The 22282-nt window shown below is 45.8% G+C and overlaps 1 protein-coding gene across 4 annotated transcripts in view; it reads left to right on the top strand.

The window, feature by feature from the left end:
* The window catches only part of cdh16 (cadherin 16, KSP-cadherin), a 91741-nt gene that overhangs the window by 31255 nt on the left and 38204 nt on the right, over positions 1–22282 (top strand). For all 4 annotated transcript variants that reach the window (XM_073070457.1, XM_073070456.1, XM_073070458.1 and 1 more), the window contains exons 7-9: positions 3966–4162; positions 15012–15143; positions 17200–17354. In XM_073070457.1, the coding sequence (XP_072926558.1) occupies positions 3966–4162; positions 15012–15143; positions 17200–17354 (484 nt within the window). The remainder of the gene's footprint in view (positions 1–3965; positions 4163–15011; positions 15144–17199; positions 17355–22282) is intronic.

The following is a 22282-nucleotide window of genomic DNA, read 5'->3' as shown; positions in this document are numbered from 1 at the left end:
TTTGGTGTTCCGGTTTCCTCCCATGTTCCAAAGACGTATAGCTTAGGGTTAGTAAATTCTGGCCATGCCATGTTGGCACTGGAAGCACGGCGATACTTGCTGGCTGCCCCCTCCCAGCATATCCTCGGACTGTGTTAGTCATTGACACATTTCACTGTATGTTTCGATGTACATGTGACAAAGTGAATCTCTAATCTTAGAGGGGTGGGCTGTGGCAATGAAGGACTCAGGCTGTGTCATCTTCTCTTGTGTGCCAGTGTGTTGGAAGGACTGTGGCTGTCTGAGATGCAGACAGACAGGATAATCCTGTGTTGCTAAATGAACACAGACAAGCTGTTCCAGGCAATGATAATGCAACAGACCCTGAGCCAGGCTGTAATACAATGTGACTCGAGGGCAGTCACACCAGAAAGTGCTCTTGCTCAGAACTGTGTGTGTCATCTAAACAGGAGATGACTCTGGTCTCCCTGCGTTCTGATATTCAAAAGGTGTTTATTTCATGTGCCTCCTTAATCAGGTTTTACCCGGGATGATTGTTGGTGACATCAGTTTCAGGAACAAGAGCAAGCTGTCATTGTTCTGTAGAGGGAGGTGGCAATGATATTTGACATGTTTTATTAATGTACAGAGATGGAGGCTGGGAACTCAGTGACTGTTCATAAATGACACATGGGTTCTTCAGTCTGTGTCCTGCTCTCTGAAAGTGACTCAGGCTCATCTGTTACTGCTCATGCCTGAGATCTTTCTCCTGCTTCCCCTTGACGCTTGCCTCCGCTTCTGGATGTGTCAATGGCCGGTGCAGCTCCCTCATCTCCCTTGTGCCTTCAGCACAATAGCCTGGGCTGACTCTCAGCTGGAGTGCGTGATGACTCTCGGCTGACAGCACAGTGCAACTGACACACTCAGTCAGCATCAGGCATACGTTGTGAAACCTGTTGCTAGGCTGCAACAGTACATTACTATACATACCATAAATTACTAAAGTAGATTAAAAAATTAATGAAATAGCTAGTGCAAATGAAGAGGGAAAATAGTGAGGTCATTGTCCATTCAGAAATCTGATGGCAGAGGGGAAGAAACTGTGCTGAAATGTCGAGTGTGTGCCTTCAGGCTCCTGTGCTTCCCTCCTGATGGTAGCAATGAGAAGAGGGCATGTCCTGGTGATAGGGTCCTTAATGACAGATGCTGCCTTTTTGAGGCATTGCATATTGAAGATGTCCTGGATACTGGGGAGGCTGGTGCCCATGATGGAGTTGACTAAGTTTACAACCCTCCAATGCTACACAGAAGCCCCTCCGTACCAGACGGTAATACAGCCAGTTAGAATACTCTCTTTGATACATCTGTGGGAGTTTGTGAGTGACTATGTGGTAACATACCAATTCTCCTCAAACACCTTATGAAATATAGCCACTGTTGTGCTTTCTTTGTAATTGCATCAATATATTAGACCTGTCCCCTTCCACAGATTTAAAGATGAGTGTTAATTGTCACGTGTAAAACACATTGAAACATGGAAACACTCAGTGGAATGCATCATATGCATTAACAACCAACACAACCCAAGGATGTGCTGGGGACAGCCCTCGGATATCCCCACACAGTCCGGCACCAACATAGCATTCCCAGGATGCTCAGTACAACAACATAGATAAAAACAACGATGTGGTACTGAAGCTTTATAAGGCAGTGGTCAGACTGCACTTGGAAACTGTGAGCAGTTTTGGGCCCCTTATCTAAGAAAAGATGAGCTATCATTGGAGAGGGTCCAGAGGAGGTTCATGAGAATGATCCAAGGAATGAAAGGGTTAACATATGAGGAGTGTTTGATGGCTCAGGGCCTGTACTCACTGGAGTTTAGAAGAATGAGGAGCATCTTACTGAAAGTTATCAGATCTTGAAACCTGTTATGCTTTGTAATTTCAAAACATTAAATTAATTCAAAGGAAGGCAGGGAGTCCAAGAATGCGGGTGTAACTTTACCTTTCCTTTAGGCAAGGCACACAGGTGTCATGTGATGACTTAGGCAATTAACATATCCTTACAGATAACCCATCGTTAATTATTTAAACAAAATGGAATTCTTAATCAACCAATAGATGAGTGCGTATATATATATATATATAAAAAGCTACTCAAACAATCTTGAAGTATTAAATACACAACAATATTGAATATTGAAAGGCCTAGATAAAGTGGATGTGGGGAGGGTTTTGCCTCTAGTGGGGGAGTGTAGGACCAGAAAGCACAGCCTCAGAATAGGGAAGACAAGAGAATGGGATCGAGAGGGATAATAAATCAGCCATAATGGAATGGTGGAACAGACTCGATGGGCCGAATGGCCTAATTCTGCTCCTATGTCTTAAAGTCTAATGGTTTAAAACAAAACACAATGACTGCAAAGCAAGCCCCTTTCCTCCCTGCTATGGACTCACACATAAAGACAGGCCTCCAATTCAGGGTAGGCCACTTCCAGGCCTCCATCCTCCAGTCCCTGTCCTGGACATGCAGACTCACCGACATCAGACCTCTGACTTCTGGACACATTGATTTATTTTCCCTCTCAAGCCCATTCTCCTGCCTTCTCCCTGTAACCTTTGACACTCTGACCAATCAATCAAAAACCTATCAGGTTCTGCACATATGACCATCCACCCCTGTTTCCATGGCTTCACATGACCATGATTGAAGGGGTGGGGTGTAGTTGTAGGGGCGTGTAAAACTAGAGGGCTCAAGTTTAAGACAAGAGGGGAAAATTTTAAAGGGGATCTGAGGCTCAACTTTCTTGGGTGGTGGGCATGTGGAATGAGCTGCCACAGGAAGTGGTAGGTGTGTGTACAATTATGTTTACAAGACATTTAGACAGGTGCAAGGACAGGAAAGGCTTAGGGGGATACAGGCCAAATGTAGGCAAATGGGATTAGTTCCGGTAAGACCCTTGTTTATCATGGCTGAGACTGTGTAACTCTGTAAATGTGTCCTATCCTGCACCCCAGTCCAGCCTCTTTCCTCCTCCCTTGTGGCCTCAATGTTTTCTACTGTAACTGTTCCTCATGTTCCACCTCACCATTCTCTGAGAAACACCTTCTCCAGGAGTTCATGTTGGGTTTCCTTTCTGGGCCATAAGACTATAAGAGATAGGAGCAGAATTAGACCACTCAGCTCATCGAGTCTGCTCTTCCATTCCATCATGGCTGATTTATTATCTCTCTCAACTCCATAACCTTTGAGGCCCTGGCTAATCAAGAACCCATCAACCTCCGCTTTAAATATACCCAATAGTTTGGTCTCCAGTCTGTGGCAATGATTCACCAACTTCTGGATAAATAAATTCCTTGTCATCTCTGTTCTAAAGAGATGACCTTCTATTCTGAGGCTTTGCCCTCTGGTCCTAGACTCCCCACGATAGGAAACATCCTCCCCACATCCACTCTATCCAGACATTTCAACGTTCAATAGGTTTCAATGAGATAACCGACCTCACTGAAATCTATTGAATATTAATTCACAGGTTGAGTTCCTTCCTGTTCACAGTTTGCCTCCAGTTAGCCTGCCTGTTTTTGCTGCAGTAAAATACAGTTTATAGGGAAATTTGACGTATCCAGGGTGACCTTGATTATATACAACCTGTAACATGAACTATTAAACCCCTTCAGTGAGTTACGAGCATCACGCATGTGAACATCATCGTTATAGAACAACTACCCTAGCCCAAATGAAGAAAAAATACTTCCATGATTTGTCACTTTTCCTCATTCATTCACATCAAAATTCCAAAGATTTTCCCTGGATTTTGGCAGGGATCATAAGGTCAAAGGTCAACATGTATTGTTTCAATATTTGAGGAGATCCGAACTTCCCAAACTCTTGTGCTAACTACTTGCCCTGCAGTTATTTCCTGGAAGTGACTTTACAAACCACCCCATTCCTTATGGAAGATGTAACCTCATTGTGTTTGGTTTCAGGAGCTGCTATGTTGGACATGGACGTTATTGCCCAATACAAAGTGGTTGTGCAAGTGAAAGACATGGGGAAACTAAACAAAGGCCACTACGTGAGGGCAGACGTCATTATTAACGTGATCAAGAACGTTTGGGTTCCCCTCAGCCCCATCTCTGTGCAGGAGAACTATAAAGGTCCTTATCCCATGGCTCTCTCAAAGGTAAGGAGACATAAAGATAAAGATTCAAGATTCAAGATCAGGATTATTTAAATAATTTCTAGTGTAAAGGAGAACACCATTATTGTTACTCTGGATCCAATACAGCATATGAAGAGCACAATAATAAAGACATGGTTCATATACATAGATTGATTGTGTGTCCATAAAGTGACATTAGGCACAGGAGTGACTATACAAAAGGTGACTGACAGGAAATGATACAGTAGTTGTGGTGGGGGGTGTGGAGGGCTGGGTTAGTGGGTGAACGTGCTGATCAGCCTTACTCTTTGGGGAAAGTAACTGTTTTAGAATCTGGTGGTCCTGGCGTGGAGCTTTAATTTGTAAATTGAAACATCGAAACATACAGTGAGCAACATCGTCCACATCATCATTGGTGATGAGCTGGGAGCAGCCTGCATGTGCTTCTGGTGTTAATGTGGCATGTCCACAGCTCACTACCCTAACTTGTGCATCTTTGGAATGTGGGAGGAACTGGAGAACACAGGAGAACCTGCAGCCTCCTTACAGACATCGGTGGGAATCGAACCCTGATCAGTGATTGCTACTGCTGTAAAGTAATGTGCTACCAAACACTAGACTTGGATTCACAAAGGCAGCACTTGCATTGATGGAGAGTCAACGAGGCATTCTTCTTTTTTACCCCTACTGGGGGAAAAGCCGCCAGCAGCAGCTCATCAGAGTCCCCTGTCCTGGGCCCAGTCTTCCACGCTGTCTCCAGGTGTAGCCCATCCTTGAAGATCCTTCCTCTCCCAGGGATGAGGTCTTTGGAGCTTCTGTTGGTGTTTCTGTTGCCCTGGGTTTTTACGAGATGGGGTTGCTAATCCCATGCCTAAGCCCCTCCTTGGGACCATCCATGGCAGAGTCACAGAGCAGCGAAGCAGGCTCTTCGGCTTGAAGCTTCCATGTCAGCCAAGTTGCCATCTAAAGTCGTCTCACTTACCCGTGATTGCTTCACATCCTCCGCCCCTTTCCTGTCCAAATACCTTTTAAATCTTACAATTGTCCAGGGTTTTGGGCTTCAAAGTATCAAAGTATACCAAAGTACCTATATGTTTAAGTTCAAAGTTCATTTATTATCAAAGTATGTATAATGCAACCTTAAGATTTGTCTTCTTGCAGGGAGCCACAAAACAACAAAACCCAATTAAACCCATTAAAAAAAGACTGTCGAACACTCAATGAGCGAAAAAGAACAAATCATGCAAACAATAACAAGTAAACAAATAACATTCAGAACTAAAGTTCACGAAAGTGAGTCCGCATCCTCGAAGTCAGTTCATCACCGCAGCTGGTCCGGTAGCCCGTTAGTTGCAGGCCACAGCCTCAGTTCAGCACAGAGTATAGTAAACCTCGTGGAGCAGTGAACTGAACAACGACCCATGCCTTGCCTCCAGCCCCAATACTGTGACCTTTTCAATTTGGCCCGGTGGTTAATTCAGCCAAACTTTGGCTTGTTCCTTGCTCTTGGGTCTGTGCCCTGCTGCTTTAATTTGGCTCCAGTTCCATTCTAGCAATGACCAAACATTGGCTCATTCCCCATTCTCGGGCCTGGGTTCCGCCGCCTCGACTTGGCCGTACCCACCACATTGCAACTTTACTGCACCTTTGAGACTTCAGTACACACCGCAAGAAACGCAGGTCATCCAGGAGGTTTAAAAACACAGTTCCAAAAGGGAAGTTGGCATGATTGTTGTCCAGTAAAAGTGTGATTAATAGAGTTGTTAGTAGATTTGTTTGCTACCAGTAAGATGTTGCTGAGTCCATAGGTTGTAGGATCAGTTTAATGTGGAGGTGAGTGAAGTTATCCACGCTGGTTCAGGAAACTGATGGTTGAAGGATAATAACTGTTCCTGAATTGTTACAAGAAAGAACACAATTAGAACAAAATAAAACCCAAGTCTATTGTTGATGCACCATCAATAACTCTCGGAGATGGGAGGCAAATGATAGGCTTTTATTCGCTGCAAGAAACCACGATTAGCAGCAAGAGACCACCACACAACATCCTGGAGACTGAGGGAGGAGCAGTGCTTCCAATCGCCTTTATACAGGGGTCTGTGGGAGGAGCCACAGGAGCAGTCAGCAGGGGGGGTGTCCAGACAGGTATATGTAGTTCACCACAATTGTGATCCTCATGTTGCTGTACTGAGATAGTGATTGGGGTTCTGGACTGTATAACAGTACAGCATAGGAATAGGCCCTTCAGCCCTTGTGCCGAACATGATGCTGAATTGAACTAAATGTCTTTTGCCCATGCATGATCCATATCCCTTCTCTCCCAGCGCATTCATCTGTCTGTCTAACAGCCTCTTAAATGTCACTATAGCACCTGGCTCCACCACCACCCTGCCTCCCGACATTCTCTGTATAAAAAATTAACCCACTTATCCTGTATAAACCTGCCCCCCCCCTACTTTATAAGCATGCCCTCTGGTCTTAGATAATTCTACCCTGGGAAAAAGACAGGAGTGAAGTTGATTTGACATGGTGGGTACACAGGGAGTGCGTGGCCAGGAGGGAGCAGTCAGAGATTCAAAGAGAGATGCATGGGTACCGGAAAGAGTTCACGGGCTGTGGAGAGAAGGCAGAGTGTGGGACTAGAGGGACTACTCTAATACTGAGACAACATTCATTTAATGGGCTGAATGTTCCCAATACCTACAGCAGCCAATCCGTGACTGAATAATGCTGCCACCCATACCCTGTAGAAGAGTACAGAAGGAGGTCATTTGGCCTATTGAGTCTGTCCCACAGTCCATTCTGTCTCACCAGCACCCAAACATCTTGCAGTAGAAATCACTGCCAAGTCTTTAGTCATAGAGTCACACAGTGCAGAACAGGACCCTTGGTCCAACTGCTCCAGGCCAACCAAGCTTCACAACTAAGCAAGCCCCATCTTCCCATATTTGCCCATATCCCACTAAAACTTACCCATCAGAGTATCTGTCCAAATCTCTTCTGATTGTTGATGAAATACCTGCCCTAATCACTTCCTATGGCAGTTCATTCCCTCTGCTTCTTGATTCCCCAAACCTGGGGAAAAGTCTGTGACCATTCACCTTATCTATATTCCTCATGATCTTATACACTTCTAAAAGATCATCTCTGTCTCCTACGTGCCAGTGAAAAAGGCCCCAACCTGCTCAGCCTCTCTCCATGACACATTCCCCTATGTCCTGGCAACATCTTCATAAATCTTTTCTGCACTCTTTCCAACTTAATGGCACCTTTCCTGTAGCAGAGTAGCCAAAACTGAATATTCCAAATGTGGCCTCACCAGCAACTTTCCTAACTGCTGTGTAATGTCCCAACTTGTAAGCATTAATGGTGGCAAGATATGGTTTTGGAGGGAGATTGTGGCTGAGGGATCTGGCTCTGTGTCTGGGCTGAGAGATCTCATTTGAGAGGTATAATTTGGAAGATCCATTTCAGGAGATTCACAGAGATCTGGTCTGAGAGATCTAGATTGAGAGTTCTTGTTTGAGAGATCCAGTCTGGGAGATCCAGATCAGGAGATCTACAGAGATCTGTACTGGGGACCTTATGATTCCAGAGAACAGAAAATTGCATCTGACGTCCCGCCAGGAACACAGATCCCCCCTTCCCATCTTCAGTTGGGAAACTTCTATAGATGTACAGTGGCCTGGAATGAAAATACCAAAGTACAGGAACAGAAAACCTACAGAAAGTAGGTACAGCCCAGTCCATCGCAGGAAAAGGCTCCCCACCATTGAGCACGTCTACAAGGAGCACTGCCACAAGAAAGCAACATCCATCATCAAGGACCATCAACATCTAGACCATGCTCGCTTCTCGTTTCTGCCATCAGAAAGGAGCCATAGAAGCCTCAGGTCCCACCACCAGCTTCAGGAACAGTTATTACCCCTCAACCATCAGGCTTCTGAACCAGCGTGGATAACTTCACTCAACTCAACCTTGAACTGATTCTACAACACTTTCAAGGTCTCTTTACAACTCATTTTCTCAGTATTATTTTTGTCGAGTCCTAGAGTCATAGAAAAGTACGGCACAAAAAGAGGCCACTTGGCCCATCTAGTCTGTGCTGAGCCATTTAAACTGACTACTAAATGTATTTGCACAATTTGTCTTCTTTACACATTGGCTGATCGTCTGTCATTGTTTATGTATAGGTTTTTGCAAATTCCATTGCATTTCTTTATTTTCCTGTAACTGCCTGCAAGAAAATGAATCTCAAGGCAGTATATGGTAACATATATGTACTTTGATAATAAACTTAAATGTAAACATTGCACTTTAACATGTGGAGAGATTTGCTAAGCTAAAGGCGGGCAGATGGTGGGAAGCTTTTGGGGACTGAATTCTCAGGAGCTGGGGAATCAGGAGACGGAGCAGGGGGTGAGATTGGGGCCTGGAGGGGGAGGCAGACTGATGTGAGTTAGAACAGCTGCTGTTTCCCCTGGTGTTGGATTATTCACTGAAACATAAACCTAAGCACATCAACGTGGATCTAAATATAGAGCCAAGGAGCTGAGCTAATTCCGGGCAGAAGATTCAATAAAGATTTCTTTTTCTGGACACTGTGGTGTTGTGGTTTGCCAGGCTTGTCGGCAGGCATGAATTGGGATTTTCCGAGTTGTTACTGCGGGAGAGGCAGTGAGGCTGCAGGATTACTTCAGATCTCTGGCATTCTGTGCTTTATAAACACGTCCCGGTCGCCATCTGAGGCCAAGCAGTCGTCTCACCACTCTGCTGCTTCACAGGCCTCTCCCCACTTCTCTCCTCCACAGAACCATCTTCCCAGTGTTCCGCTTGCTTGGAGGCACCAGGGATGCCAGATCTGGAACCTGGAGTGAACTGCCAGAGGAATTCAGAGGGCCAAGCAGTATCTGTAGAGGGAAATGGACAGCTGGCATTTCGGGTCAGTCCTGATGAAGAGTCTGGAGCTGAAACTTCATTTGTCCACTTCCCTCCACAGGAGCAGACTGACTCTTTGAGTTCTTCCTCGTATCTGTTGCCAGAATCAGAATCAGATTTATTATCACTGACATATATCACAAAATTTACTGTTTAGCAGCTGCGGTACAGTGGAAAACATAAAATTACTAAAAGTCACAAAATAAATAAATAATGCACACGACAAATAGTGAGGTAGTTTTCATAGACTGTTCAGAAATCTGATGGTGGAGAGGAAAAAGATGTTCCTAAATCACTGAGTGTGGATCTTCAGACTCCTGTACCTCCCCCCCAATGGTAGTAACGAGAAGAGGGCATGCCCTGGATGGAGAGCCATTAGAGATACATGCCGCCTTCTTGAGGCATTGTTATCTCCCCACCCACATCCCTCATCTCTTCAATTTGGTGAGCACACTCTCTCTGATCTCTCTTTTACATTTGCTTTATTTAAAGTTTAAAAGCTCAAAATAAATTCATCATCAAAGTACATATATGTCAACATATATTACCCTGAGACTCATTTTCTTATGGGCATCCACAGTAAATACAAGAAACAATAGAATCAAGACAGACGGCGGCCAACAGGACAGACAAACAACCAACGTGCACAAGACAGCAAACTGTGCAAATACAAAAATAATAATAATAATAAATAAGCAACAAGTATTGAGAACAAGAGTTGTAGAGTCCTGTGGAATCAGTTCAGAGTGAGGTGAATGAAGTTATCCGCTCTGCTTCAAGAGCCTGATGGTTGGGGGGTAATAACTGTTTCTGAACCTGCTAGTGTGGGTCCTGAGGCTCCTGAACCTCCTTCCTGATGGCAGCAGTGAGAAGAGAGCCTGTGCTGGATGCTACTTTCCTTCCGTGGAGAGGAGGGATGGAGTAGGCCATATCCACTACTCCCTGAAGATTTTCCAGGCCCTGGGTATTGGTGTTTCCACACCAGGCTGTGATGCAGGATATTCTCCACCATGTACCTACAGAAGCTTGTGAAAGTTTTAGATGTCATGCCGAGTTCACAAATCCCTTAGGAAGCAGAGGCATGGCCATGCTTTCTTCATAATGGCACCCAGGACAGATCCTCTGAAATGATAACAGAGGAATTTAAAGATGCCGACCCTCTCCACCTCTGATCCCTTGCTGAAGACTGGCCCCGGTTTCCTCCTCCTGAAGTCAATACTCATCCCCTTGTTTTGCTGACATTGAGCGAGAGGTTGATGTTGTGGCACCATTCAGCAAGATTTTCAATCTCCCTCCTATATACTGATTTATCACCATCTTACATTTGGTTTAATAGGAACTAAAGAGCTTTAATAGGAACCCAAGGAGTAACATTTACACCCAGAAGGAGATCAGTACATGGAATGAGCTACCAGAGGAAGTGGTAGAGGCAGGTTTATTAATGGTAGGACAATGCTATTGCAGCACAAATTTTAGAGTTTAGAGTTCAATCCCACCATCCTCTGAAGGAGTCTCTGCATGTCCTCCCCATGGAATGCATGGGTTTTCTACGGGTGCTCTGGTTTCCCCCCACAGTCCAAAGACGCACCGGTCAGTAGGTGAATTGGTTATTGTAAATTGTCCTGTGATTAGGTTAGGGTTGAATTGGGGTTGCTGGGTGGCACAGCACAGCTCAAAGGGCCAGAAGGGACTATTCCATGCTGTATCTGCGAATAAAGAAATAGAGAAATATATTTGAGGAACTTTGATAGGCAGATGGATAAGAAAGGTTTAAAGGTATGGAGGGGCCACTGCACAAGATCAGAAGAGAGTTGTAAACTCAGCCAGCTCCATAATGGGTACTAGCTGCTCAGCATCAACGGGACTTCCAAAGGCGATGCATCGAAAAGGCAGCATCTGCCCTTAAGGACCCCATCACCCAGGACAGGTCCTCTTCTTATTGCTCCCATCAGGGAGGAGGTACAGGAGCCTGAAGACACACACTCAACGATTCAGGAACAGATTCTTCCGCAATGCCATCAGATTTCTGAATGTATAATAGAAACATAGAAAACCTACAGCACAATACAGGCCCTTCGGCCCACAAAGCTGTGCCGAATATGTTCTTACTTTAGAACTACCTAGGCTTATCCATAGCCCTCTATTTTTCTATGCTCCATGTTGCCATCCAGGAGTCTCTTAAAAGACCCTATCGTTTCTGCCTCCACCACCACCGCTGGCAGCCCATTCCACACACTCACCACTCTCTGCATAAAAAACTTACCTCTGACATCTTCTCTGTACCCACCTCCAAGCACCCTAAAACTGTAACAACACACACAAAATGCTGGTGGAACACAGCAGGCCAGGCAGCATCTATAAGGAGAAGCACTGTCGATGTTTTGGGCTGAGACCCTTTGTCAGGACTAACTGAAAGGAAAGATACTAAGAGATTTGAAAGTAGTGGGGGGAGGGCGAAATGCGAAATGATAGGAGAAGACCGGAGGGGGTGGGATGAAGCTAAGAGCTGGAAAGGTGATTGGCAAAAGTGATACAGACCTGGAGAAGGGAAAGGATCATGGGACGGGAGGCCTCGGGAGAAAGAAAGGAGGAGGGGGGGAAGCACCAGAGGGAGATGGAGAACAGGCAGAGTGATGGGCAGAGAGAGAAAAAAAAACAACTACATATGTCAGGGATGGGGTAAGAAGGGGAGGAGGGGCATTAATGGAAATTAGAGAAGTCAATGTTCATTCCATCAGGTTGGAGGCTACCCTTGGGTATCTTGAGTGTCTTATGGACTTGGACCCTAAGATCCCTCTGATCCTCCACACTGTCAAGAGTCATTCTGCCATCATATTTGACCTACCAAAATGAACCACCTCACACTTATCTGGGTTGAACTCCATCTGCCACTTCTCAGCCCAGTTTTGCATCCTATCGATGTCCTGCTGTAACCTCTGACAGTCCTCCACATTATCCACAACACCCCTAACCTTTGTGTCATGAGCAAATTTGCTAACCCATCCCTCCACTTCCTCATCCAGGTCATTTATAAAAATCACAAAGAGTAGGGGTCCCAGAACAGATCCCTGAGGCACACCACTGGTCTCCGGCCTCCATGCAGAATATGACCCATCTACAACAACTCTTTACCTCCTGTGGGCAAGCTAGTTCTGAATCCACAAAGCAATGTCCCCTTGGATCCCATGCCTCCTTACTTTTTGCACTACTTATTAAATTTTTATATATTCCATATTGAAATTTATAGTTTGTATAATGTATTGCAACGTACAGCTGCTGCAAAATAACAAACTTCTGGTAAGATGGCAACAGGCTCAATTGCAGCAGCTACTCCGGGTCCTATCAAAGGTGTATTTGTTCATCTTGTAAGTATTTTTTATGATTGCAAGTCACTGTTGGACACTGTGAACATCAAGAACTGTAGGACCATTGATTCAGCGAATTCCTCAATAGCCTTGGAGATGGACTTATTGTGTACCATTGTTGTGTTGTCTTGTATTGTTGGACTTATTGTGTACCATTGTTGTGTTGTCTCGTATTGTTGGACTTACTGTGTACCATTGTTGTGTTGTCTCGTATTGTTGGACTTATTGTGTACCATTGTTGTCTCGTATTGTTGGACTTATTGTGTACCATTGTTGTGTTGTCTCGTATTGTTGGACTTATTGTGTACCATTGTTGTGTTGTCTCGTATTGTTGGACTTATTGTGTATCATTATTGTGTTGTCTTGTATTGTTGGACTTATTGTGTACCATTGTTGTGTTGTATTGTTGGACTTATTGTGTACCATTGTTGTGTTGTCTTCTACTGTTGGACGAAGCGCAGTGTAAGGATTGTTTTAGATGTTTTTCTTGTGATCACAGGATCCTGTTGGACAGTGGTAATGAGGAATACTGCAGTCCAGTTCACTGGCTCATTGGCAAGACCGACAATGGGGCAGCTGTGTTGCCCAGTTATGCCAAAGACTAGGCCAAGGCTGTGGGGTCGCCAGTTGCAGCTGACTGGGGCAAGAGTCACCAAGGCTCCTGGGACAGCCCATGCGGGACGCGTTAGAATCCCTACTTGGGTTGGGGTCTGGCTGCTCCGGCTGTGCTGCCTCCCAGAGTTCACTCGATGGAGGAACAAGCTAAACCCAGACAACTTACCACCAAGTTTACAGTCATACCACTCAGGGAATTGGGCTATTTACTTTTTTGTTCTTTGCGACTGTATGATTTTCTGAAATTGTAATCATATGTGCTATTTATGCAGTGTGCTGTGTGCTGTGGGTAATATGATTTGCACCTTGGCCCCAGAGTCATCCTGTTTCATTTGGCTGTATTCGTGCATGTTTGTATGATAATTAAGCCTGATTCTGAGCCAAACACAGGCAGGTAGGACAAGCTTAGATAGAAATTTTGGTCAACATAGACAGGCCTTAGGAAGATCTTGTCTTAGGTTCATCCGTTCACCTCATTATGGGAAAGATGTGGAAGCTTTCGAGAGGGTGCAGAGGAGATTTACCAGGATGCTGCCTGGATTAGAGAGGGTGCAGAGGAGATTTACCAGGATGCTGCCTGGATTAGAGAGGGTGCAGAGGAGATTTACCAGGATGCTGCCTGGATTAGAGAGGGTGCAGAGGAGATTTACCAGGATGCTGCCTGGATTAGAGAGGGTGCAGAGGAGATTTACCAGGATGTTGTCTGGATTAGAGAGGGTGCAGAGGAGATTCACCAGGATGCTGCCCGGATTAGAGAGGGTGCAGAGGAGATTCACCAGGAGGCTGCCTGGACTAGAGGGCTTTAGAGAGGGTGCAGAGGAGATTCACTAGGACGCTGCCTGGATTAGAGAGGGTGCGGAGGAGATTCACCAGTATGCTGCCTGGATTAGAGAGGGTGCAGAGGAGATTCACCAGGATGCTGCCTGGATTAGAGAGGGTGCAGAGGAGATTTACCAGGATGCTGTCTGGATTAGAGAGGGTGCGGAGGAGATTCACCAGTATGCTGCCTGGATTAGAGAGGGTGCAGAGGAGATTCACCAGGATGCTGCCTGGATTAGAGAGGGTGCAGAGGAGATTCACCAGCATGCTGCCTGGATTAGAGAGGGTGCAGAGGAGATTCACCAGTATGCTGTCTGGATTAGAGAGGGTGCAGGGGAGATTTACCAGGATGCTGCCTGGATTAGAGAGGGTGCAGAGGAGATTTACCAGGGTGCTGCCTGGATTAGAGAGGGTGCAGAGGAGATTCCCCAGGATGCTGCCTGGATTAGAGAGGGTGCGGAGGAGATTTACCAGGATGCTGCCTGGATTAGAGAGGGTGCAGAGGAGATTCACCAGGATGCGGCCTGGATTAGAGAGGGTGCGGAGGAGATTTACCAGGATGCTGCCTGGATTAGAGAGGGTGCAGAGGAGATTTACCAAGATGCTGTCTGGATTAGAGAGGGTGCAGAGGAGATTTACCAGGATGCTGCTTGGATTAGAGAGGGTGCAGAGGAGATTCACCAGGATGCTGCCTGGATTAGAGAACATGTCTTATGAGGAATGGTTGAGTGAGCTAGAGCTTTTCACTTAAGAGTGAAGAAGAATGAGAGGTGAGTTGATAGAGGTGTAAAAGATGATGAGAGGCGTAGAGTGGACAGTCAGCACCTTTATCCCAGGGTGGAAATGGATAATATGAGGGGGCATAATTTTAAGGTGTTTGGAGGAAAGTATAGGGAGATGTCAGATGTAGATTTATTACACAAAGAGTAGAACACCCTGCCAGGGATGGTGCTAGAGGCAGCTACATTGGGGGCATTTAAGATACTCTTAATAGACACATGGATGAAAGAAAAGTGGGAGGGAAGGGTTAGATTGATCTTAAGGTATGACCCCATGACATCCTGGGAAATGAATGGAAGGGAGCATCTTCAGTGACTGTCTGACACTGTTTCACATCTATTCGTGCCCCACAGGTTCAGTGGAACAATGATCGAGTACAATACAGACTGGAATCCCGGATTCCTATCACTGAGAATCTCTTTATCATCGACAAGTGGGGAACCATCTACCTGACAGGTCCGCTGGACCGTGAGTGGAAGGCTAAGGTATGCTACAAAATGGGAGAGGCCACTGGCCATTGAGGCTGTGCTGGGGCTTTGGAAGGGCAGTGACATCTTGGAGATACAGCAAGGTAACAGGCTCTACTGGTCCAATGAATCAATTACACCACACGGACTCATTGGGGACGGATCACAGTACAGGGTTCTTCTGCTGCTGGAGAGCGGTGGGCCAAGTTGAGTAAGGAAGCCCTTCAGTGATGGTGGTGATATACCACCCAGGGATTCACAGGTTGAGACAGTCACAGCGGTTTCAGAAAATAAAAGAAATGTAGGTGTTGCTAGAAACTTGAGGGACTGAGTTACAGGGAGCAACAAATCCCAGCTCAAGTTCAAGTTGATTGTCATCTGACTGCACATTGAGGAGGAAATTCTTTAGCCACAGAAACTCATTTATCAACAGTCACACACATCACAAGGCTGATATTACACATCTACCATACAGTCACAATAAAATAGCTCAGTGCATTGAACTAGAATAAGGTAAAACACTAACAACGCAGAATATAGTTTAAAAGCTTCAAACAAGTGCAGTGCAGGTAAACAATAAGAAAACAGAGAAAATCCTTTTAAAGTGATTGGAAGAGAGTTCAGATGAAAGAAAAATGGAGAGTTATGAGTGTGTAGGAGGGAAGGGTTAGAGTGATCATAGATTAGTTCAATATTGGTCTGCACAAAAGTCTCAAAGAGTCTTTTAAATGTCCCTAATGTATCTACGTCTACCACCACTCCTGGCAAGGTGTTCCACACACCCACCACACTCTGTGTAAACCACCCCAACCATACGTACTTGCCTTCAATCATTTTTAAATTATGCCCTCTCTTGTTAGCCATTCCTGCCCTGGGGAAAAGTCTCTGGCTGTCCAGTCTATCTATCCCTCTCATCGTCTTGTACACCTCTATCAAGACACAACTCATCTTCTTTTACTCCAAAGAGAAAGTCCCCAGCTCGCTCAACCTACCTTCATAAGACATGCTCTCTAATCCAGGCAGCATCCTGGTAAATCTCCTCTGTACCCTCTCTAATCCAGGCAACATCCTGGTAAATCTACTCTGTACCCTCTCTAATCCAGGCAGCATCCTGGTAAATCTCCTCCGCACCCTCTCTAAAGCCCTCTAGTCCAGGCAGCATCCTGGTGAATCTCCTCTGCACCCTCTCTAAAGCCCTCTAGTCCAGGCAGCATGCTGGTGAATCTCCTCTGCACCCTCTCTAATCCAGGCAGCATCCTGGTAAATCTCCTCCGCACCCTCTCTAAAGCCCTCTCGTCCAGGCAGCATCCTGGTGAATCTCCTCTGCACCCTCTCTAAAGCCCTCTAGTCCAGGCAGCGTCCTGGTGAATCTCCTCTGCACCCTCTCTAAAGCCCTCTAGTCCAGGCAGCATCCTGGTAAATCTCCTCTGCACCCTCTCTAAAACCCTCTAGTCCAGGCAGCATCCTGGTGAATCTCCTCTGCACCCTCTCTAGAGCTTCTGCATCCTTCCTATAATGAGGTGACCAGAACTGAACACAATATTGCAAGTGTGGTCTAACAAGAACTTTACACAGCTGCAACATTACCCCATGGGTCTTGAACTCAATCCCCTGACTAAAGAAGGCCCGAACACCATATACCTTCTTAACCAGTGTAGCAACTTTGAGGAATCGATTCATGTGGACCCCAAGATCTGTTTGTACTTGTGACAATAATGGACCAATTTACCAGACACCAACTGCCACTTACACAGCAGGTACGTGCAGAGAAACTGGTCAGCATTTCTGGTCAAAGACCCTTCATCAGGAAGTGGTTTACTCCTGCACCTGCTTGCCTTGACCTTCTTGGCGGTAGAGGAGTGTGATGGGCAGCTGGCATCAACGGTAAACAGAGTGAACTCTATGGGCAGTGTGCATTGCAGCCACTGTGGTGGAGGGAGGGAGCGATTTGGATGGAGGAGTAGGGTGCAAATTAGAGGAACCAGTTGGGCAAAGGATGGATGTCTGTGAACCCTCAGGTAATCTGCACTGTGCTTGTGTGAGAAAATTCAACCAGTGTTCGCTCCCCTTTCAGTATGAGCTGGAGATCTCGGCACTGGATTACGATGGAAATCTTTACGCCAAACCACTGGAGCTGAAGGTGACAGTGACTGATGAGAATGACAACATACCCATCTGTTCCCCGGAGATTTACGTGGCAACGCTGCAGGAGTATGAGAAGAAAGGTACCTTGGTGGGTCACTGGGTTCATACAGTCCATTCGTCAGAGAGAGCTACATAAACATGGAACGGCCCACAACGCTGTGCCACACCAGTGAAACGCCTCGCTAAGTTAAGCCACGTATTGTGTACAGTTCTGGTCACCCATTATTGGAAGGATGTCCAGGATTTGGAGAGGGTGCAGAACAGGTTTTCCCTGGATTAGAGGGGATGTTCTTCAATTAAAGGCTGGATAAACTCGTTTTCTCGCAAGCGCCTGAGACTGAGGGGAGATCTGAGAGAGGTTTGTAAGATTGTGAGAGGCATAGAAAGAGCCTGTTCAGGCTTTGGCGAGAGGCAGAGTCTAGTAGGTTCTTATTTCTTACTCAACTCTAGAGGGAATAGGGCCAGTGGTCTATCCTGGGTGTCAGATGTGGAATTTCTGGGAGCCTCCCAGCCTCCCCGATGGCCACATCTGTGCTAGGTGCATCGAGATGCAGCTCCTTAGAGAGTGGGTTAGGGAACTGGAGCTGCAGCTCGATGACCTTCAGCTTGTTAGGGAAAGTGAGGAGGTGATAGAGAGGAGCTATAGGCAGGTAGTCACCCTGGGACCACAGGAGACAGACAAGTGGGTAACAGTCAGAAGAGGGAAGGGCAAGAAGCAGGTGCTAGAGAGTACCCCTGTGGCTGTCCTCCTTAACAGTAAGTATTCCTCCTACAGTAGGGTTGGGGGGCGGGGGGGGATGGCCTACTGGCCCTGTGGCTCAGAAGGGTAGGGAAAGGAAGAGGATGGCAGCAGTGATAGGGGACTCTATAGTTAGGGGGTCAGATAGGCGATTCTGTGGACACAGAAAGAAGCACGGATGGTAGTTTGCCTCCCAGGGTCCGGGATGTTTCTGACCGCGTCCAAGATATCCTGAAGTGGGAAGGAGAACAGCCAGAGGTTGTGGTACATATTGGTAGAAACATAGAAACATAGAAAATAGGTGCAGGAGTAGGCCATTCGGCCCTTCAAGCCTGCACCGCTATTCAGTATGATCATGGCTGATCATCCAACTCAGAACCCTGTACCTGCTTTCTCTCCATACCCCCTGATCCCTTTAGCCACAAGGGCCATATCTAACTCCCTCTTAAATATAGCCAATGAACCGGCCTCAACTGTTTCCTGTGGCAGAGAATTCCACAGATTCACCACTCTCTGTGTGAAGAAGTTGTTCCTCATCTCAGTCCTAAAAGGCTTCCCCTTCATCCTTAAACTGTGACCCCTCATTCTGGACTTCCCCAACATCGGAAACAATCTTCCTGCATCTAGTCTGTCCAATCCCTTTAGAATTTTATACGTTTCAATAAGATCCCCCCTCAATCTTCTAAATTCCAGTGAGTAATGACATAGGTACCAATGACATAGGTAGGAAAAGGGAAGAGGTCCTGAAAAGAGACTACAGGGAGTCAGGGAGGAAGTTGAGACACAGGACCTCAAAGGTAGTAATCTCGGGATTACTGCCTGTGCCACGCGACAGTGAGTATAGGAATAGAGTGAGGTGGAGGATAAATGCATGGCTGAGGGATTGGAGCAGGGGGCATGGATTCAGATTTCTAGATCATTGGGACCTCTCCTGGGGCAGGTGTGACCTGTACAAAATGGACAGGTTGCACTTGAAACCCAGGGGGACCAATATTCTGGTGGGGAGGTTTGCTAAGGCTGTTGGGGAGAGTTTAAATTAGAATTACTGGGGGGTGGGAACTGAACTGAAGTAATGGAGGAAAGGGAGATTGGCTCACAAATAGAGAAAGTTTGGAGACAGTGTGAAAGGAAGGATAGGCAGGTGATAGAGAAGGGATACACTCAGACCGATGGTTTGAGATGTGTCTATTTTAATGCGAGGAGTATCATGAATAAAGCGGATGAGCTTAGAGTGTGGATCAGCACTTGGCGCTATGACATTGTGGCCATTACAGAGATTTGGATGGCTCTGAGACAGGAATGGTTACTTCAAGTGCCGGGTTTTAGATGTTTCAGAAAAGACAGGGAAGGAGGCAAAAGAGCTGGGGGCGTGGGGCACTGTTGATCAGAGATGGTGTCACAGCTGCAGAAAAGGAGGAAGTCATGGAGGGGCTCTAAGGAGTCACTGTGGGTGGAAGTTAGAAACAGGAATGGGTCAATAACTCTACTGGATGTTTTTTATAGACCACCCAATGGTAACAGGGACATTGAGGAGCAGTTTGGGAGACAGATTCTGGAAAGGAGTAATAATAACAGGGTTGTTGTGGTGGGAGATTTTAATTTCACAAATATTGATTGGCATCTCCCTAGAGTGAGGGGTTTAGATGGGGTGGAGTTTGTTAGGTGTGTTCAGGAAGGTTTCCTGACACAATATGTAGATAAGCTACAAGAGTAGAGGCTGTACTTGATCTGGTATTGGGAAATGAACCTGGTCAGGTGTCAGGTCTCGCAGTGGGAGAGCATTTTGGAGACAGTGATCATAATTCTATCTCCTTTACAATAGCATTGGAGAGGGATAGGAACAGACAAGTTAGGGAAATGTTTAAATGGAGTAAGGGGAACTATGAGGCTATCTGGCAGGAACTTGGAAGAATAAATTGGAAACAGATGTTCTCAGGGAAATGTACGGAAGAAATGTGGCAAATATTCAGGGGATATTTGCGTGGGGTTCTGAGTAGGTACGTTCCAATGAGACATGAAAAGGGTGGTAGGGTACAAGATCTGTGGTGTACAAAGGCTGTTGTAAATCTAGTCAAGAAGAAAAGAAGAGCATATGAAAGGTTCAAAAAACTAGGTAATGATATGAATCTAGAAGATTATAAGGCGAGCAGGAAGGAGCTTAAGAATGAAATTAGGAGAGCCAGAAGGGGCCATGAGAAAGCCTTAGTGGACAGGATTAAGGAAAACCCCAAGGCATTCTACAAGTATGTGAAGAGCAAGAGGATAAGACGTAAGAAAATAGGACCAATCAAGTGTGACAGTGGAAAAGTGTGTATGGAACTGGAGGAAATAGTGGAGGTACTTAAGGAATACTTTGCTTCAGTATTCAGTATGGAAAAGGATCTTGGCGATTGTAGGGTTGAGTTGCCGTGGACTGAAAAGCTTGAGAATATAGATATTAAGAAAGAGGATGTGCTGGAGCTTTTGGAAAGCATCAAGTTGGATTAGTCACCGGGACCGGATGGGGTGTACCCCAGACTACTGTGGGAAGCGAGGGAGGAGATTGCTGAGCCTCTGGCAATGATCTTTGCATCATAAATGAGGATGGGAGAGGTTCCAGAGGATTGGAGGGTTGCAGATGTTGTTCGCTTATTCAAGAAAGGGAGTAGAAATAGCCAAGGAATTTACGGACCAGTGAGTCATACTTCAGTGGTTGGTAAGTTGATGGAGAAGATCATGAGAGGCAGGATTTATGAACATCTGAAGAGGCATAATATGATTAGGAGTAGTCAGCAAGGCTTTGTCAAAGGCAGGTCGTGCCTTATGAGCCTGATTGAATTTTTTGAGGATGTGACTAAGCACATTGATGAAGGTAAAGCCCTAGATGTAGTCTATATGGATTTTAGCAAGGCATTTGATAAGGTACCCCATGCAAGGCTTACTGAGAAAGTAAGGAGGCATGGGATCCAAGGGGACATTGCTTTGTGGATCCAGAACTGGCTTGCCCACAGAAGGCAAAGAGTGGTTGTAGATGAGTCATACTCTGCATGGAGGTTGGTGACCACTGGTGTGCCTCAGGGGTCTGTTCTGGGACCCCTACTCTTTGTGATCTTTATAAATGACCTGGATGAAGAAGTGGAGGGATGGGTTAGTAAGCTTGCTGATGACACAAAGGTTGGGTGTGTTGTGGATAGTGTGGAGGGCTGTCAGAGGTTACAACGGGACATTGATAGGATGCAAAACTGGGCTGAGAAGTGGCAGATGGAGTTCAACCCAGATAAGGGTGAGGTGGTTCATTTTGGTACGTCAAATATGATGCAGAATATAGTATTAATGGTAAGACTCTTGGCAGTGTGGAGGATCAGAGGGATCTTGGGGTCCGAGTCCATAGGACACCCAAAGCTGCTATGCAGGTTGACTCTGTGGTTAAGAAGGCATACAGTGCATTGGCCTTTATCAATCATGGGATTGAGTTTAGGATCCGAGTGGTAATATTGCCTGGATTGAGGAGCATGCCTTATGAGAATAGGTTGAGTGGAACTTGGCCTTTTCTCCTTGGAGCGATGGAGGATGAGAGATGACCTGATCGAGGTGTACAAGATGATGAGAGTCATTGATCGTGTGGATAGTCAGAGGCTTTTTCTGAGGGCTGAAATGGCTGCACCAAAAGGACACAGGTTTAAGGTGCTTGGAAGTAGGTACTGAGGAGATGTCAGGGATAAGTTTTTTACACAGAGAGTGGTGAGTGCGTGGAATGGGCTGCTGGCAATGGTGGTGGAGGTGGATATGATAGGGTTTTTTAAGAGACTTTTGGATAGGTACATGAGCTTAGAAAAACAGAAGGCCCTGGGTAAGCCTAGTAATTTTAAGGTAGGAACATGATCCGCACAACTTTGTGGGCTGAAGGGCCTGTATTGTGCTGTAGGCTTTCTATGTTTTTTATGTTTCTATGAAAGGGCATATAAAGTAGCAAAAGTGAATGGGAAGTTTGATGATTGGGAAGCTCTTAAAATCCAACAAAAGGCAAGTAGAGAAGCTATAAGAAGGGAAAATATGAAATATGAGGGCAGATTAGTCAATAATATAAAACAGGATACCAAATGTTTTATTTCACTTATATAAAGAGTAAAAAGGGAGGTGTGAGTTTATATTGGACCGCAGAAAAATGATGCTGGTGAGGTAGTAATGGGGGCAAAGAAATGGCAGATGAACTTAATAAGTACTCTGCTTCAGTCTTTACTGTGGAAGACACTAGTTGAATGCCAGAGGTCCGTGAGTGCTAGGGAGCAGGAGT

This window comes from Hemitrygon akajei, chromosome 17 (assembly GCF_048418815.1).
Source record: "Hemitrygon akajei chromosome 17, sHemAka1.3, whole genome shotgun sequence".
Taxonomy (NCBI): Eukaryota; Metazoa; Chordata; class Chondrichthyes; order Myliobatiformes; family Dasyatidae; genus Hemitrygon; species Hemitrygon akajei.
Note: the sequence above shows the minus strand (reverse complement) of the source record. Positions and strands in the feature narration are given on the sequence as shown.